We start from the raw sequence: 20504 nt of genomic DNA, 5'->3' as shown, positions 1-20504 counted from the left end.
GTGTGATAGCTGAATAGAGCTGTCATGAAGATAATATAACTAGATAAATTCAGGTGGGTAGGTGTGTTGGTCTGAAGCAGCAGAGCAAAGTTTGAGTCCAGCGGCACCTTTAAGACCAACAAGTTTTAGTCAAGGTATTCTTCAGAGACAGTGAAAAAGAACTTACCTTTAACACCAACAGTTTAATTCTGGGTATAAGCTTTCAAGTGCATACACACTTTTTAAGATACAGTGTGACAGATTTCCTCAAGCCCTACATATAGGTAGACTCTTTTAGTATTTGTATGCTAATTTGCTGCTATTCACAGATCTTACCAACTGGGCTATTCCAATCTTAGCAGTATTTATGCACCTTGACTCTAATTAGTCCTTCCTGGCAAATAACTCCTCCCCTCTACCTATATGTAACACTTGAGGAAATTTTGAGACACATGCTAAGTCTCACAGTTCTCTCTTATGCCCAGAATTGAACTATGTTTGTCTTGGAGGTGCTACTGGACTCAGCCTTAGTTCTCATGTCTTGTTTGTTAACTCTAGTATTTGTATGCTGATTTACTGCCATTCACAGGTCTTACCAACTGCTTTAATCCAATCTCAGCTGTATTTATTGCCCAGTCACTTATGCATTTTACTCTAACTAGTTTTTCCTGGCAACTAACCTCCCTCTACCTTTATCTAAGGCTTGAGGAAATCGTCTTCAGTATATATCTAAAAAAGCCTGCATGCGCACGAAAGCTTATAACCCGAATTTTACTTTGTGGGTCTTCTAGGTGCCACTGGACTTAAACTTTGTTCTATTGCTTCAGAGCAACACAGCTACCCACCTGAATATAACTAAATAACATAATCCTAACTAAAGGTGTCATGTAGACACTAAGCTAAGTATGGTTTTCTACAGTTCACTGTAGTTTACCTTGAAAGAAAAAATACGCTAGTGCCTTGTTTAATGAATACTAGTTTGTTTTGAGAGGCCTAAAGTTATCATGATTCAGTAATTTACTCTAGGAGCAGGAGTTCATCTAATATACTGAAGCTGCAAAATTAATTTGGCATGTTAGCTGTATGGAATTTTAAGTAGTAGTCTCATGAAAATAAATCTCTAGAGATTATTAAAATCCAGGTCAGTTTGTTCACACCAAATACAATTCAGCTTTGTACAAACTAAAGTAGGACTAAAACAAACTTATTAAATAATTATAAGGGGTTTTTTACTGCTTTAACTACTTATATTGTTCTTTTTCATTATTTTTGTGGGGTTTTTTGTAAGGGGGCAGGACTTTTTGTGTGATGATACTTGTACTGAGTACTGATGCATTTTTTCAAGGCTCTCCCAAGTCCTGAGGGGGGAATTGGTGGAAATTGACACAATATTATATATGAGTATTGCCTTTCCTTTCCTATATAAAAAAGCACTGAGTGAAGGTATTTCAGACTTTCCTTTTTTATTCTTTCGACGAACTAGTCAAGAGTTCTAAAATGTATTCATGCCTATTCCTATACTACGATGCACTAGGCTTCTGAATCGCAGAGCCAAAAGGCAACATCAGGGGAAGTCCTTGGCCTCCTGTTGTTGGCTGTCCAGAGGAATTGGCTAGCCACTGTGTGAGACAGGATGCTGGACTAGATTGACCACTGGTCTGATCCAGCATGGCTGTTATGTTCTTATATTGATCTCTAAATTATCTGCAATCAGAAAACAAAGAAATAGGTTTAAAATGTTAAAAAGTTGCATAAATGTTTAATTTCTAAAGCCAGGCAGAAACGTTTGTTCTGAGTTTGCAGGCATGTGCTAATGTTTAGATGAGCAACTGAAAATTAGAAGAATATGAAGCCTGATAGGGAAGTGATCCAGTTCGCTGTTACAGGCCACCATTGCTTGAGCTATTCAAGAAAATAAGTATTTATATGTATAGAATGTCTCAGAAACAAAAGCAGACCCTTGTTTTCCCCATAAATTTAAAATAGCTTAGAATCACTTCCATCATGTTCTATCTACACATTTTGTTTGGCCCATGTTTTATTAAAATATGAGTAGTTATGATTTGAAGGATGCAAGCAGCAACTGATTTTGTCATTCATGTTATCCTAATCCACATTTTAAAAGGGTCTTTTTTTTCATTTTTTCCCTTAGGTCCTCCCATGCCATCCTCCTCATCTAGTCAATCTGTTATTGAACATTTACATTCCCCTCCTCCATCTCCTAATCTCCATGACAACCAGAGATGGTTGCTAAGTACTAGTGCTATCCAGCCAGTTCAGGACTCTGACACTGATGAGGACTATACAGCCAGCTCTTATCTAGTACAGACCGGTCCTGTTTCAGTTTTTGCCTCAGGTCATGGTAAGAAGAGGACACCTTGTCCATAGTTTAAGTTCACTTTCTTACTTTGTATCCTTTAATTAACAAAACAGTCTGATAAAATGTGAACATTGGGAATTGTTTTATAGTTGCACGAACATGAAATATCTTAATTTGTTTAAACCAAGAAAATGTAAGAACACATAATCATATTTTATTGTCTACAGTGCAAAAGTGATCCCTCTTTATTTTTATGTAGAAGGCTTCTAACTATATAAGAAGCACTACTTAATTGTATACAGTGTTAAACCTTCAATGACTATCTGCCCACTATCTGTTTTTTCCCCTAAATGGTTGCCTATTGTTTGTTAAATGTACATTGTTATTTAGGTCATTTATTATGACATATCCTAGTCACATCTGGTGTCTTGGTGCGCTTTGAAGTGTAAAAATACATGGATAATCAGCAAAGTATGAAGCCAAGTCCAAAAATACAAAGGGAAATAATCATTTTTAATATGGCCTACCTAATTTCTCATGGAGTTTTTCCATGCCTTACCTATTTATTTACTTGCCATTTTTAATGGGGATTAGGAATTTTATAATTATCGAGTCAGAATGCATTCATGACTATAGATACCAGTAATTCATCCAAAGAAACTGAGAACTGTCTTTTGAGCAAAGAGACGGGATTCAATAGCAGGCAATAGTAAGTTTTGGAACTCTTCATATAATATATTCTAGTTCTCATTGAAAATGTACTGTGTTTATTAGATTTTAACTTCTTGAAATATACAGAACTTTCAAAGCTGTTTCTATTTTCAGTTTAATATGAAATAGAGTCTTTTGTAGTGAGATGTTTATTATCTTAATTTGAGAATAATTTGTAGGTATACCCTGCCAGAGTAGATGCAAAATTTCTGCTTTGGATAAGGCCAAAAGAAAGAAAAGAAAAAGCCAGAATAATTAAATAGACGATTCTTTTAATGTCCTGGTCATCATGCATCAGTTGAAACTTTCCAAATATAAAATATAAGGCAAAAATATAAGGTATGTCTTCAGGCTTTGTTCAGTGATAAGGACTACAAAGTCATTAGCAGAGGTACTGGACTAGCTTCTAGTAGAATATTTTGAAAAAGTTCTCCATATAAGGACTGGCAAACATTGCATTCAATAAAGCAAACGAAGTATATAATAAGACAAGTTGTATTATGACTCTTTTGAAAGTAGGGTTGCCAGGTCCTTTGCTCTCAGTGGTGGAGGATGGGAGGGAGCTTTTCAGAAGTGGGGGAGGGATAACATCCCTGAAGCAATGACATGCGGAAGTGACATCTTCACATCAGGGACATCGCATGGTGACACACGATGTCTCCAGCAGGATGACATCACTTCCACGTGACATCATGCTGAGGATGTTGTGCTGGTCATGGCTGCTGGGGGCAGGGCTTCCCCTCACTGGCTGACTGACTAGCAGTGGGCAGGAACTTGCAAAATCAAGGGATCCCCCACTCTCGCCTGAAGCCTGGCAACCCTTTTTAAAGACATTTCAGGCAGTCATGTCTTAAAACAATCTTCGAATATTCCAGTGTTTACTTTCAACTATCAATGAACAAAAAATAACTATATAACTACACACACACAGAGAGATACACGTTTAGGTTCATTAGTGCTATTTTTTTTCCTTTTTGGTAATGTTGCAAATAGAAGTTAGCAGTATTGATTTAGCAGCTGTAAATGCTCCAAGCAGCAACAGGAAAAGCAGGGTAGACCAGTCCAGTTCCCATTTAACTCTGTTACCTACTATGATTGCCTGGCCCAGCCTAGCAATCATCAGGAGATTGGGAGGCACAGGCAAATGGCCATCAGCAACATCCTGATTGCATGTCATGCCTCTTTAGGAACTATGAAAAACTCTGTGGTTTTAACATGTAGTGTCTGGAAATTCCTAGAGGGGCATGATATCACTTCTGGGTTTTCCTTTGAAGTGATGTCATACCATCAGCCCAACTGCCATTTTTTAAAACTCCTCCCACTATTTTGAGTGGTGGCAGGAAACAAGAGATGGGATACCCCACCCCCTCTGGTAGACTGTCAAGCCTTTCACCAACCAAAATATAATTCACCATCTTCCCTTTCAATTTAGCCTAGACCTCTTTCTTTAAAAATTTTTTTGCTCATTTCTACATAAGCTCTAGCTATTGCCCTCCCCTTCACCGTTACTAAAGCCACAAGAAAATTATTTCACTTATTATTTGTTCCGCCTGCCCCTTTTACCTATATTAGCCAACTGTTGGGCATTTGTAAATAGGAAAAAAGGAGAGAAAATAGGGAGCAATGGCAGGGAATGCAATGGAACAAAGTAGAGTGGGTGGCTGTTTGTTGAGTTTCATTTGGCCTAACAAGCACAAGTAGAGAGTTGCAGAGTAGGAATTTAGTATTGTTCAGAATAAAACACTTTATAAATGAATGAATAATTATACTTGTAGATCATATCTGCAGCATTCCTATTTACCTTTCAATGTGTGGAAGTTAACGGCAGTTGATTCTAATAATACCGACATTCTTTGCCACACAATTTATTGAATTAATTTTTGTAATATTTATGTAGGATTAATAGATCTCGCAGGGAATGCAATGATTGCTTCCAAATCCCTGTCTCTCCACCATGTTTAGCAGTTAGCTCAACCCAATATCTCTTTCAGTGATCACAGGATTGGCATAGCAGCAGACTTTCCCAATCTCCCTTCCCACCTGTGTTTTTAAGCACATGAAGGAAGAAATTCTTGAGCGTATGCAATTTGACACCTGTGCCTTATGGGAAGGTACTAAAAAGCAAATTTAGACACAAGGCTTCAATATAATCTGGTTCTCAACCAGTGCATTTCGAGTGTTACGTAGAAACTGAAATCATAGTGCAAGAGAAATAGTGTGTCTTTTAGCTCTGTATATATATGCACTAAGCTTCTCTTGGAATGGGAAAAAAATATTGTCAATTTGAAAGAATTGAATAAGTCATTAAAAGCCTAATTGAGAAGTTGGAATGGTTGATACAACAGGGAAGTTTTCAAAAGCTAGAAATACACATTTTGGCTAAAAATGGATGAGGAAGAAATAGAACATATTCAAAGGCAGAAGAAAAGGTATATGCAAAACACTGGGATGCATGTGAGAGCAATGAAACTTAGGAATAGAAAATGTAAGCTGAGGAGTAAGAAAATCTTCCTGCCAGTAGGCTCTATCAGGAAGTGTAATGGTCTCCCAGGGGAAATGATTGCCACTTCGGAAGTTTTTAGAACTAGCAGCAAAGAAAGAAATTAGTGAATATACTTAGTTTTGAAAGGTGGGCTGTGTATTCTTCTGGATTAAGGTTGCCAGATCTGCATTGGAAAACACCTGAAGACTTTGGGTGTGGATCCAGGAGAGGGTAGGGTTTGGGAAGGGGAGGAGAGGAGAGGGACCTCAGCATGGTACAATGCCACAGAGTACACCCTTCAAAGCAACCATTTTCTTCAGGGGAGCTGATCTTTGGCAGCTGGAGATCACTTGTAGAAGTGGAAGATCACCAGGCCCCACCTGGAGGCTGGCAACCCCATTCCATGCATACATACCATACTATTATCTATATTTTATTACATCAACAAACACCATTTTGACAAATGAAAACAGATATATATTGTTTCAGAAGGCAGTTAATTTCGTAAAAGGTTTGTATTTATGTAGCATCCTGCCAAAATACTCTTTATAGATTTATGTTACAACTTGCATGTTTCCTACAATTCAGTAAACATGTTTTTGTTCAGGTGTTGCATATTTTGATTGTCACATTGTAACAATCCAAGAACACCAGAATTTTTTGCATTTCAAAACTTGGTGCCTGCAAGCATCATTGAGAAATGCAGTTATAAGACAGAATGTTGTGCTAGGCAAATAAATATAGTTTATATAAAACACCAGTAATAGGTAGAAATTTGGTATGCACTAGCAACCTGTAGTTATATTGAGAAATTGAATACTATACCTATTAAGCAGGTGCATTTGGAGAGGGGTCAGTCAGTAACTAATTTACACTAATATGGCAAATTGTTTTACTTTGTTATACAGTGTGGCAGATACTATCATACTACCATTAAAAAAAGGATTGCATAAAATGCGCTAGGCTCTATCTGAATAAATTTTACCACTTTGAAAAATTCAGATTCTGTAGTTGTATATTGTATACACAATATAGTGTAGTAGCAATAAAAGGAACATTCTGTGGGTATTTTTGAGGCTAACTGGTTTACTGTGTAAGTCTCCATAAGTAAGAAGGGATTTATAACACACAACATTTACTTTGAGTTGGATCATATGGAAACACTTACAGAAGGAGATGGCAGAGCACATTACCCTCCCTGATCATTACCCTCTCCTTATGGCAGCCCCTTACACTGTTTTTTTTCTAAGCTCCCCACCCTGCCATGATCTGTGTATTTATCTATTATTTTGTTTATAAGAATTGCCAAAACCACAAAAAGGATTTTGGGGTCAAACAACACACTGTTGGGACACAGGGAAAAGTGGGAAACGGTCATGCTACATCCTTCTGGAAGATTTTCCACGGTAATCATCTGTGTGGTTAGCAATGTAGGGGAAGTGTACAAATGCATACACATTGAAATATACTGGAAGTAGGTTCGTTGTGCAAATATAATTCAGTCTCTAAAGTGCTATAGTGCCAACTAGTTTCCTACTGCTGTCAAGGGCATATTGATATATTGCTGCAAAACAGGGGGTGATGCAGTACAAGTTGCCTCTTGGGGATTTATGTACTATTCCTGTACCTAAACTGTTCCTTTAAAACTAAGATTATCAAAAACAGAACCGGGAAAAATTATTGTATTTTAATAACAATAATTCTGATTGATATGAAAGTTTTCCAGTGGCAAAAAAGACTTGTTTTGTAAGTCTGTTTAAGCCAGTTCTCTGGGTCAGGAGATCTTTGGGAATGGCATAGCATATGCAATGGGAATGCAGTGGGAAAGAAAACTCAGCGGAACACACACATATACACCCTGCCACAACCTCTGTTTGCATTAACAGACACGCTTTCTGTGCACACAAAAGGAAGGGGAAACTCCAGCCCTAAGACAGCAGTCCCAAGCACCATTTCTTTGATACAAATGCCTTTCATCCTTCTGGTTTTGTTCTATCTGAGTGTGTCTAGAATGCCAGGCATCTTTGGTAGGTCTGTTTATTCAGAGTGATAGGAAAAGAAAAGTTCAGTGAATACGGAGCAATCTAGCTCATGCACATTTTTCAAAAATGCATGTGGGGGTTCATTTTGGCCTACTGATTTGTTATGATTTGGGCACAGCACAGCTCATCAGTGCTCAAAGCACTTCTCAGTAGCTAGATATAAAGGCATTTAATCTCCCACATACAAAACCAGACAATAAAGAGGAAGGTTAATATCCTTTAGGTACTATTCAACTAATTTATCTGTTCAACATGCTTGGGGAAAATGGAAATAGCTTTGTAAAATCAACATGCTCCTGCATGCTAGCCAAATTATTTTTGATCTCTTTCTGATCTTTGATTTGAATCTTATTTTCCTTTTTTATTTTAATCATACTGCCAAAACCCTGTCAGAGTTACTCCTCTAATATAAAATAAAATGTACAGTTGTTCAGTTTAATTAAGCATTCAGTCCTTCTGCCAAGAGCAAATTAAAGTTCCTTCCTCATCTCAACCTTACCCCACCAAAATCAAATTATGCAAAGTGGTGGGCAATCAGTTATAGTACCAGTGCTGCAGCTCGTATTTGGTTCCCAGTTTTTTTTTTTTAAATTACAGTCTTTGTTGTTAGAGAAGCCAAGGCCAATTATTTCTTTACTTTTTTAGCTTTCACAGTTCTAAGAGAACACTCATCCACAATGCCTGTGTCAGTATCTGTAAAGCATCCTTCCAAGAAGGGTACAAGCCTATTGATGAATCAAAGGGATTTGGTGTGGCAAAATTATCATTTCTGTAGTGGATTTGCCAGATGGGCAGCTTACCAAGTAAATAATACTTTGGAAATTGATACAGTGATATTCCTTCTTCAAAACCACGTTTTAAAGCCATTGAAAAATCTACCATGTTGATTTTATGAATTTTCAGATAAAAAATAAATACTTATCAGAATTATTTTCCCCCCCCCCTGCAAATTTTAGTCCAAATAAGGGCCATAAGCAGGTTCCCAAATTATTTACAAATGTAATCCAACATGCATTGTGAAAGCAACTTATGTGACAGCAGTAAGCCATTGGAAACCTGTGGACTAAATTATACAACATCCCTCAGTGCCTTCTAATGATGGCCGTTCCAACCTCCCTAATGCTATATCAGGAATGAGGAGAAATTGACAGAAAATGTTTCCTGATAAAACCTTTTCTTTGAATGGCCACTCTTACAGGACAGACATAGCGCTTCTTCCCTGAACCACTGGAATAATATGAGAAGCCCTGGGCCATGTAGGAAAAACCCATATGAAGGTCTTTCCCATGCTAACATCACTCAGAGAAAGCAGTTATATAATTGGAAAGAGCCACAATGTAGGCCCTTTCCATGTAGCTCCAGGTTCACCTGACCTGCTGAAACCCCTTGCTTAAATCCAACCCAAATGGCTAGTTTCTATTTCTCCCAGACGGGTGGTCCTGAACAGGTGATAGAACAGTAGGCAAAAGCTGATATGGCTGAATGCCAGCCTAGATGTGACAGAGGGAAGTGGCAGGACTGTGAGCTTACAGCTGGCTCCACCACAATAATGTTAGGAAGTCCAGGTGAAGGATCAAAAAACACCATAAGTGCAGATCACCTCTCTGTAGTCCTCTCCTTCAAGCAGTATTATTTCTGCCAGGTTCATTTGTGGTACGAGAATCCCCGGTGGGAGGACCCTGTACTTTTCAAATTGGACTTACCTCCCTCAACACATACTCTGAAGATTCCAATTTAAACACAAGTGTCTGTAGCAAGAACATTTGGTTTTACCATCACTGTGCCCTGTTTTCAGAACAGTGCCTCCTATTGTTCTGATCCCCATTTATCTTCTCTTGAAGCCACATGTGCAGTGTGAGGCTGCCTTTGGAAGCTATCTGATCTCATTTCTTCGGCTCACTCCTTTACTTATATATATATATATATATATATATATATCATAATAAAGTCTCAATTAGTTAGCTAGGTCTCAGTCCTAGGACTCCTAGGATCTAACCAACTTTCCAAGCCTTTGCCATCCATTACAGCCTGAGGGGCTAGGCTTCAGTGAAGCATGAATCCATCCTCTGCTCCTCCACTCTTGACACAGAAGTTAGGCAACAGTAAATACTTGTCAACTAGACTCTTTTCATTCCACCCTTACAAAGATTATAGGGTTATTTTGGTATAATAAATGTAGTGGAAAGCAAATATACCTGAAAGCAATATTGATACAGGTACTTGAGAATGAAGTAACATTATAAATTAGATAAAAGATCCAGAAAAGGAGTTTTCTTGGATATGTTAATATTGGCAATACCGTGCACATTCAACCTTTTACTGAACTCCACTTTGCAGTATGAAGCTCCTTAACTTTTTGTATCAGGCACCTTATCTAGCTTTTGCCTGTATTTTTAGTGATTCTCTTTAGTATAGGCTATTTTTTTTCTTTTGGTGATCGTAATTAGAGAAAATTGTGCCAAATTATAACAAAGTGAAAATATATTGAGAATAAGTGAATCATGCTTGGTGGCATTTGAGATGATCCTGAACCTTCTTAAAGTACTTCAGTTTTTCAGAGTAAAATGAAAGACTTACAGCCGAAGAGAATAACATTAAACATTAAAATGATCAAGATGGGGACAAATGACAGATCATTATGGAACGAGACTTGAAAATCCTTGGGCTTCTGCAGTCCCTCCTTTGATATAGCATTAAAATTCTGCTTTCAGAGCAAAGGGTAATTGTTACACCTGAATCACAGGTTTTCTTCTCTTACAGTGCTCACTTACTGTTACAAACTGTGATTTGTCAGTACACATGAAAAGTATCCCACTGATGCCAAATGCGTAGATAAACATTAGAACAATTTTAGAAAAACTGAGATGAGATGACTAATTAAGAAAGACAGAATAGAAAGACCTCTATTCTGAAGTTGATTGAACTAGGAAACATATTCTCAAGACTTCCAGGTTACAGCAAAATATTTAAAGATATTAATTCAATAATCGTTTCCTTTCTATATGTATTTCCTTCAGTGTTGAAAGAACAATGTTTTGCTGTTCCCTACAACTAACAAAGCCTTTTTTCCATTAAGTATCTTTCTCTGCCCAAATGCGCCATTGACATGAGCCTCGCTGTCACTAACCCATTAAGAGCCCACTCTGGAAATATCCCTGGTTTTTAAGGAATGCAGAGTTTTGACTAGAAGGCACATCATTCTCCTTCCCTCATGCTAGATCAAGGATTCCTATTGTCAGATGCAGTGGGCATGAAAGCAGCAATTTTACAGCACAAAAACTCCAATAACATTTACTGCGGTTGGCTGAGATTGAAATGCACACAGGCACTGCTCAGTCTTGGTTTCTTAAGCACCAGCTTCCCTTGGCTTTTTGCCAGTTTGTGCATTTCAAAGAGACAAGTCCTTTAAGGGGAAAGAGTTTTCCTTGTAACTTGCTGTGGGGTAAACAGACCATTCAGGCATAGTTTATTGCATTACATAGTTGACTATGCATAGCAGAAAGAAACACAGTAATTGGCAGAATTATTTTGATCATTGGGATTTATAAGTATGAAATAGCTTTTCTAAGCCAAAAGAAAAGGGAATGTGATAATTTATTATAGTGAATCAAGTGGTTTCTGCTTGCTTGTGAAAGTGCTTTTCTCTTCCTTTGAAGTAAATTGATTTCTCTTATTGTTCAGTAACATAAAACAGAACGGCGATTATTAAAAACAAAAGGCAAAATCCAGCTAAACTAAAAACACTCCTAAAATATATTGATTTCAATAGTATATTGAACATGCTTAAGGACGTGCTTATATCCTCCACAAAAATAAACAGAACTGGTGGATCTTGTCTAAATTTTACAATAATGGAAAGCATTTCAGTCAGCAGAATGGAACTTTCTAGTCTTTCCTCCACTCACTGCAGCCCACTGATCTCCCTAAATTGCTGTTTCAGGAGCAGCATGAGAGGTAGATCACCCTTCTGTGAGTGAAAAATGTACTCATAATCTAACCAACTGGCTGCCTGATGGCTAAATTTGATAACAATTGCCAGAAGGTGACTGTGAAAGGAGGGCATAGAGAAAGGTGGTGGTGGGTGTCAGTAGAGGAGAATTTCCCAGTGAGTTTCTCATGGGTTGCTGTTTATTATCATCTATTAACCACTTAAAATGGCAGAGATTGGTCTATTTGGCATCACCTTTTATGTATTCTAAAGGATTAGCTCTAATTCTAACCTGCAACAGGGGATAATGTTTAAATGTTATGTGTTATCTTTCCCTTTCCTTTTCCTTCTTTCTCCAAAAGGTAGAGAAGGTGATACATAATTCACCTTGATTAAGTCATGATCCAATTTTAAGCACTTAGAACCTACCAATTGAGGCCCGCTGTTTTAAAGAGATAAATGGGTATCTTTACAAAATACGTTGGATGACAAGCCCTTCTAAGAGGACCTTAATTACAGAATATACAAAAAATAATACTTACTAAAAAGTTTCTTATGATTAAAAATATCTGGAACCATAGCAATTATTAACAATAACCTTTTCTCAGAGGTACTACAATGAAATAGTCCTTTAAAATTTCATTTTTTGTATGTGCTTTGAGTCCTTTAACGGCTCAGTTGACACATTTAATTTTTGTGCTTTGAAGGACTATTGCTGTGATGTCCGAATATAAAGTAGCATAATTTGGTTATTATTGAACAAATGTGTGACTCTGTGTTGTTTGAATCTTTTAATTGCTTCAGATAGATATCAGTACGGTTCTCTATAAATGATGTTAAGATGATGAACTTAAAAAAAACCCCTCAGTGCTTCATGCAGAAGTGTAAAGACGAGGTCTGTTTTTACTTTTGTTGTTGTTATGCATTGTCCTTCTCTCTTTCATGTACACACATTGTCAGGAACCATTTTAAATGGTATATGTGGTAATCTTACATTTCTGGATTGCTTTCCAGTAGCTTGCCCTCTGCTGAGTAGGAAAATGGCAAGAATAAGAATGACCTTGAGCCCCTCTGCCAGTGTGTGCCTGTAGCGAAAATGCTTCAGAAACCAAGTGAAGCACTTCTAATGAATTGTGCTTTTGATTCTTTGAATCTGCACAGCATCTCCATCAGCTTTTTACAGCTGGACTCTTGCTGTAATTGCTACTGGGATGAGATGCACAACATGGGGTGTTGAAACCAAGTACTTATATTGTCTTACTGGCCAAAAATATATGGCAAAGTAGCAGCAACAGACTTCATGAAATTCACACTTGTATATCTTCATGTTCTTTGCCCATTTCTGACATGCTGCTGATCTATCAGCAGGCACTCTAGATGGAGGTGATAAAAATGACAAATCCAAAAGGTGTTTCTTAAAGCTGCTATGTATCCTTTGACTTGAAAATTCTACTTCTAAATACTTAACAAGTCTTCTTCAGTACTACAGTCCCTGAGAGTAACATGCACTGGAGTAATGCTGCTATTCTCAATGGGGCTGTTCTGCAGTAAACCATCTATAGTCCTTAGTGAAATGCTATCTCTGTAAAAAAAAACAGTTAATATTTTGCCACTGACTGTGCTGGGGTCCACTCAGAGGTTTATAACAATATTTGCCAGAAGAATTAAGACTCAGCAATAATTGTACAGTTTTAATTTTATAAAATGGAGTATAGGGTCTGTTTAAGGCTGAATTTCATTACCATTCCAATAATATTGCAATAATCACATTGCTATGCTGGTGAGTTGCTTGGACCATTGGAACCAGACTTGGTTTTCAATACTGCTGTTTTGTATTGGAACCTATGAATGACATTTGCTGTGTTGATTATTCACAAGTACGGTATACTACAGTGAGAAGTTCCCATTTTTTTTGCAGTGTAAATTTGTAACATAATACTTCTGATTTTAAAGGTATTTTCTTGTTATTTATAGTTTATTGTGGCTTTTGTCCTTTGTAAAGCAGACAAAGGCATATAAAAAGTTTGACGCCCACTAATTTTAAAACCTGGGCGACAATTAATTTTTAGAAGGGACGGTGGCTCAGTGGTAGAGTATCTGCTTGGTAAGCAGAAGGTCCTAGGTTCAATCCCCGGCATCTCCAACTAAAACGGATCCAGGCAAATAGGTGTGAAAAACCTCAGCTTGAGACTCTGCAGAGCCGCTGCCAGTCTGAGTAGACAATACTGACTTTGATGGACCGAGGGTCTGATTCAGTAGAAGGCAGCTTCTTATATATATTCATACCACCTGTTTCTGTGGCAGCACAGGAACTATACTATGTGAAAGTACCTATTTAATTCTGCTGGTTCATCAGACTTCAGTTCAAGCAAGTGGTTTCTAATCTTCATTTTGCTTAGTCAAAACACAGCTGAGTTCAACCCACATAGTGTTAAGCAATCTCTGAAGGTACACCAAGAAACAGGAAACAGCATATGTTCAATTTCTTATCTTCAGAGATTGCATTATAGACAATTTATATGAAATATCAAAATGACATCCTGTGCTATTTGTTATTGTTATGAGACGTAGATGCGGAGTGATTGTAATAGGACTGTCCAAAACTACTGCTTCCATCTTCAACCATGAAGGTTCTCTTGAACCTCTGAGAATACATTTCATGGTTGTATACAGCAGTTTGAGTAGGAGAACACACAACTGAGTGGGGAATTTCTCCTTTTGCTCACCATGGTCTCTCATTTTTTACATAACATTTCAGGGACATTGGTAATTCTCTTATTTCTTTCCATTAGTAAGACAGAGATCACATCCAATCCAATACAATCCAAATACCTTTATTGGCATAGAAATAACAAGTATAGCATGGCAAATTTACAGAGAGTTTCAGTTATGAAAACCAGTCAAACATCAGGAAGGGGAGCTAATCTTTTGCTCCCTGATTGTTATGGCAGCCAAAAGATACTTTGCAACTAAGCTTGTAATATGGGAACATCAGTCAGATAATAGAAAGAAAACTAACTTCTCCTCAGTAATCCATAAAGGTTAGACAGGATAGGTTTGATTATACAGTCCTGCACTTCCCCATTAAAATTGCAGTGAAGTAAGACATGGGTGACTGTTTCGAGGTGCCTTCCATTACATGGGCAGAATCTTTCTTCATAAGAGATATTGGCAAACCTCCCAGACAGTACCGCTGAGGGTAAAACATTGAGGCTTGCTAACATAAAGGAGCGGCATAACTGGGGTGAAATAATCTGGGGAAGGTAGGCAGCAAGCAGCCCATAATCTGAAAAGATACCAAATGCTGAAGGGGAGTAAATTTTATCTTCAAATTTGTTGAAGAACAAAGGGATGGTTTCTAAATATATAAAATCCTGTTTCAGAATTCTGAATGCCTGCATTTCACTTAACATAAAGAGGTTGTCCAGAGAGACACCTGTGGAATGTATTTTCTTCTGGATCCAACTATACCAACTGGAAATGAAGGAATCAGCTGTCATCATATGGATATTACTAGCAGGGTCTGCCCTAAAGTATAGGCGAAGCCAAAACTTTATGGTTAATAGCCATGACCTGGTCTCGATCAAATGGGTTCCAGTCTCTAGGCACATTGCAGCATAGCTAACACAACTGGGGACCCCCAAAATATGGCGTGAAAATGCTGCCTGAATTTGCTCAAGTTGGGAATTGAAGGCGCTAACCTAAATGGAGACCCCCATATAATAATTGAGAAACTGTTTTGGCATAAAAAACACAAATGGTGGGTGGCACAAATTGGTTGCCCTTATAAAAAAAGCTAACCACCGCAGACAAACTACACCTTGCTGAAATGACCACTTGCTTGTGTTGTACTATGCAATTATGATTGTATTGGAAAAAGACCCCAAGTATTTCAAATATTTCACCTGTTCAATATTATTTCCTTTAAGGCACCAGCTTTGTGGCGCAGCTAGGGATAGGCTTGAACTGGGAAAATGGTGGTTCATGTTGGTTTGTGGTTTGTTTGATTACCTGAACTGGTGTTTCATGTTGGTTCATGGTTTGTTTGATTTCCCAAACTGGTTTGTGGTTAGTTTGGTTTGGGAGGCAATAGAACAAGCGCCTCGCGATTTAGAGATGCCAAACTGAAAGGAAGTCTCCACCAGCCTTCTCAGTTTGGCAAAAATTGAATTTGGAATGTCCAAGCAGCGCTGGTGTAAGGTGCCTCACCATGCCCACCAACCCAGGCAAGGCACACCCCCTGTCCCCGTTGGCAAAGCATGCCCCCACCCCCAGTCTTCACCCCCACACGCCTGGCCAACCTCACTGCAGCTGCCTTACTATCTGGAGCTATGGTGGCATTGGTGTGCTGTGTTTTGGATGCATATCCAGACACACAACTATACCTCTACTGCCTCCTCTCTCCCGCACAATTTTAAATGTGTGGGAGGGCACTGGAAGGGCCCGCTGATCAGTTGATTGGCAGCACCCTTATTTGTGACTGCAAAGGGAAGCAGCTCTCCCTCACTTGCTCATTCCCCAGCTACCCCCAGGAGGGGGGCACCCTTTTCGGCACCTCCCCAGGGCCACACCCATAATGGTTGCCTAATGGATGTGCTGGCCCTGTGTCCAAGTGATAGCTTCCCTAAGCAGGTGCCCCCAGGAAAGCTCAGCTCTCGTGTCAGGTTTGGTCCCGGAAACCACATCAAAGAACACCTTCCCAGCCAGGAGACATGTTTAAAAAATTGTCCCACAGTGTGAGAAAAAAAGGAGTCCCTCAAAGCCTACCCTAAATCAGTCACACAGAAAACAACTGAACTAACTCTTCTCTCTTCATGCTACCCAGTGAAAGCAGCTGAGTAAGGGTGTGGTATTATACTGGTTTATAATCTGCTCCCATTGAGCAGAATGGGAGCCTCATGGTTGGCTCCCGGAGCTGCCGATCAAGCTATGGACAACTACTTTGGGTATTTCTAGGGCTCTCCACTAGTCCACCCTCAGCATTGAATCAGCACTAGACTGTCTGGAGAACAAACTGCAAAAATGAACCAAGCAAACCATGGAAAAATTTGGTTCATTTTTTTTTTTCATTCAAGTGTGGCATGACCAAATGAACAGTTTGAAATGAACCATGAGCCAGCCTGGTTTGTACTCAAACCACAGTTCATTTCTTGGCTTGTGCTCATCCCTATTCACAGCATTTGCAAGCAGGAAGACATAATGAGGGCGCACTGCAGTAGAAAAGGTTCTTTGTGTTGCTTGTAAATTCATATTTTCCTTGTCTCCCTCACAAAGTACTGAGGAAATTTTTGTGCAGTTATGTTATCTCTGTGTGTGTGTAATCCGTCTTCTGCCAATTGCCGACAGTTGTATACTTTTATTTTGCCACATACAGTTTATCATAAGAGATATGCTTTATTCCAAACCTACATTAATATTTTAGATTTTTTTTAGAAAAATTAATGTGTTTATTAGAATTTTATCAGTAAATACAAAGATTGAAAATAAAGCAGTCAACAGAAGCCGAGCAATTAGCATTAATTGTCCATACATAGTAGAATTATAGGGATTATTAATACATGTATTAAAGTTATTTTCAGATATAAATACGAATAGCAATCACATCTACTTAAACAATAGTTCACATATTTTTAGCATTGAGTCTATAAATTGTTGACAGTTGTTTGTCAGTAGTTTGAACACAGCCTTTCAATATCCACAAGTGTATGTATTATAATAAAGCCAAGGAAAGAGAAATTATTTCCAGATATTTTAGATTTGAGTCAATCAGATGCTATTGTTGTACATGTCATCCAGAGTTCTCTCACAGCATCAAGTTAAATGGAGTTTGCACTAAGGCATAGTTTGGTGGATAGTGCTCTCTCATGCTGACTGATGAATGATTATTTTCTCAGCGCTGTCAAATGTCAGGTCTGATGTGAAACCCATACAGTCTGCCAGGAAGATAGTATGTTCCGTTTCTAGCTCAACCTAAAACAAGTCTCAGACTTTCCCTTTCTTGTTACAGCCACCTCTGATCACATCCTGAAAAGGTTGTGCTTAACTTCTTCCCTCTAGTCATCATCTGTTGCTGCCCAAAAAGCATATGCCATAGGATAAAATAAGCAGTAAAATAAATGATTAAAATAATCAGTTCTTTACAGTTGCTTCTTCTGCATTATGTTGTGCCATAAGCGTACATGTCATTTGTACAGACAATTTACAAAAACAAATGCTGTATTGTGTACTGGTGTCTCTCCCCTCTTACCACAGTCTACTTTGCTCTTCCTTCATTTTCTTGTATTTCTTACTAATATATATTGTTTTCTTTCTTGGTACAGAATATTTTGGTATCTTCTATAAATGCATTGTTTCCCCCTCCCTCTGTCTTCGTTATTTTCTTGCAGATGCTTTGTGTATCTTTTACCTCAATTTTGTTTGATAAGTCTCTTCATGGAATAGAAATAGGTGATTTTCTGAAAATAGACCTGCCTTAGGATAGCTATTTCATTGTATGTGGGCACATTATATTTTCATCCTATATGTTCTTTTCACAAAGGCTCCACATAACAAATACCAATTGTGTTTTAGCATAATTTAAAAAGGCAAATGCTTTCACTTTTTATAATTAGTGTCTCTGTGAAAGAGAAATGGAACACATACATACACAGAAATACATATAGTAGGATTCAGGTGGGAGTAGATGAGTTGGTCTGAAGCAACAGAACAGAGTTTGAGTCCACTGGCACCTTTAAGACCAACAAAGTTTAATTCTGGATATAAGCTTTTGTGTGCACACAAAAGTTTATACTCAGAATTAAACTTTGTTGGTCTTAAAGGTGCCAATGGACTCAAGCTTTGTTATATAGTAGGTGTTTTGTCTACCTAAATGACATTGCGGTTCTCCAGATGCCCACAGTTAAGCTTACAATTTTGGTTTCTATTGGAATTTGTCTTTTGATGCAGCCATGTTTTGCACTGAACCGAGATCAGATTGGCATTTTACATTCATACGCAACCACAGGGTGGTGGTTGTGTTTTATCCACATGTGACAAATTCCAAAACCATCTCTGGATGCAGATAAGGGTCAATTCACACTGAACAAAGTCTGTGTTTTGCCATGTGTCTGCCCTGGTCCTTTCAGTTAGAAATGTACAAGTAATTCCATTCTTGGCATATGGACGCTCAATTCAGATCAGGACTATGACATGTGGGGGAAAGGGGCTCACTCTTTTCCCCATTGGCACTTTCCCCAACCTGAAATGTCCCCAGGAGTTGATATTTGCCCCACTGGAGAAATTTTTCTGTACTGATGGGCTATGGTCCTATTATAAGCCTAGTGCTTTCAACATAGGTAGAGGTCAGCACTGCCAGTGGTTTAAACAATCCTCTCCAAAGATGTAAGACTGCTGTATGTAATGAAAAGTAACAAGAAGTATTCACGATGTCTCAGAAAAAAACTTTTTAATAAAATCTCAGGATGATATGTTTTCTGGGAGCTTCCTCCCTTCCTGTTGGACACTCTGCTTCCCAAACAAACTTTCTTTTACAAAAGAGATAGTGATGGTTCTCCTGAATCACAGAGATGTATGCAAATTGTAGTCTCCCATGCCTCTAAAACCAGTTCATTGAACAAGAAGGATTGCTTTGCCTCTAAGCTCCATAAAAGTAGGGCAGCTTGAATGCTGGAGTTGTAAACTTGGCTTGTAACTGTCTCAAAGAGAATGATGAAATGCTTGAATAAACAGTTACAGATTCCCCATTTTGAACTTCCATGGTATCAGCCCTGGTAGTTCATGGCATAGCCCTGGTAGTTTATGGCAAAGAAGAATCTCTCTAAGTGGTTCAGTTAGGAAGCTGCTGCACATTAGAAGAGAATTATAGTATAATCCTAGAGATGCCAGCCTCCTGGTGAGACCTGGGCATCCCCCAGAATTACAGCTCATATCCAGACTACAGAGATCAGTTCCCCTGGGGAAAAAATTGATGGTTTAGACATTGTACCCCACTGAGGTCCATGTCCCTCTCAGGCTCCAGCCCCAAATCTCCAGAAGTTTCCCAACCTGGATCTAACAACCCTAGCTGCTGCCAGTGATTAGGGGGCTACTGGCAACCCTATAAAAAGTTACAACCTAAATCCATTGAAGGCTTAGAACACTGTAAATCTGTTTAGAATTAGACTGTGCTTTTGTCTTCAAGCCATTAATAGGCTACAGGTAGGTAGTACAGAGAAATGTAGTCTAGTGGGCTGTTAAAATGTGGTCTAGTAATTTCCATAGGTATTCAAAAAGTTTATGTAAGGCTTCAACAACTATTTATTGCAGATAAAGTCTATAAAGCATGGTTTGTGCCTTTTAAAAGGCTGGGGATAGCTATCTGATTTATAATTTTCTTTCATTCCATAATTACTTCATTTATAATTCATTATTGCCAGCCCTTGGTTTTACTGGCCACTGTAGTTAATATCTCCTAAAGGTGAATTAATTAATGAAAGTAAACATTTGTCATAGCATGTGAGATATATCACAAGGTGATTGGAAGTCATCTTGTTATTATAAAATGGTAGCAGTTTGTCCCAGCTGGCTGGAGTTTCTTAAGATAATGAAAATGCCATAATTGTATAAAAGGTTCATAAGACTCTGTATGCTTCCCTGAAAACTTTCAAGGGGTAGGATTTTTGTTCAGAGCCAATGTGGTGTAATTAGACTAAGATCTGGAAGCCCCGGGTTTGAATCCCACACTGCCACAGAAATTTGGTGAGTGACCTTGGGCCAGTTGCACTCTCTCAGCCTAACCTACTTCACAGGGTTATTATGAAGGTAAAATAGGAGAATGATGTAAGTAAATTAAATAAATAAATTTCAGTATGTAATGGCAGTTCACTTTGCTTACCATCAGTGTTTCTAGCCTGAGGAAGGTTTTATGAGGGTCATTTTTGGCTGATAAAGGAGTTTGGGCTGATAAGGAAGTTTAGGCTGATGAAGGAGTGGTAGTCTCTAATCTGGAGAACCAGGTTTGATTCCTCACTCCCTCCACATGCAGCCAACCTGGGTGACCTTGAG

At 38.4% G+C, this 20504-nt stretch overlaps 1 protein-coding gene across 14 annotated transcripts in view; it reads left to right on the top strand.

Moving 5' to 3' along the window:
• Positions 1-20504, top strand: part of TENM3 (teneurin transmembrane protein 3) — a 721265-nt gene that overhangs the window by 469164 nt on the left and 231597 nt on the right. For 8 of the 14 annotated variants that reach the window (XM_060246485.1, XM_060246482.1, XM_060246496.1 and 5 more), the window contains one exon: positions 2132-2341. The exons of the other annotated variants lie outside the window; for them this stretch is intronic. In XM_060246485.1, coding sequence (XP_060102468.1) covers positions 2132-2341 — 210 coding nt within the window. The remainder of the gene's footprint in view (positions 1-2131; positions 2342-20504) is intronic. 14 annotated transcript variants of the gene reach the window in all.

Source organism: Heteronotia binoei, chromosome 9 (assembly GCF_032191835.1).
Source record: "Heteronotia binoei isolate CCM8104 ecotype False Entrance Well chromosome 9, APGP_CSIRO_Hbin_v1, whole genome shotgun sequence".
NCBI classification, from domain to species: Eukaryota; Metazoa; Chordata; class Lepidosauria; order Squamata; family Gekkonidae; genus Heteronotia; species Heteronotia binoei.
Note: the sequence above shows the minus strand (reverse complement) of the source record. Positions and strands in the feature narration are given on the sequence as shown.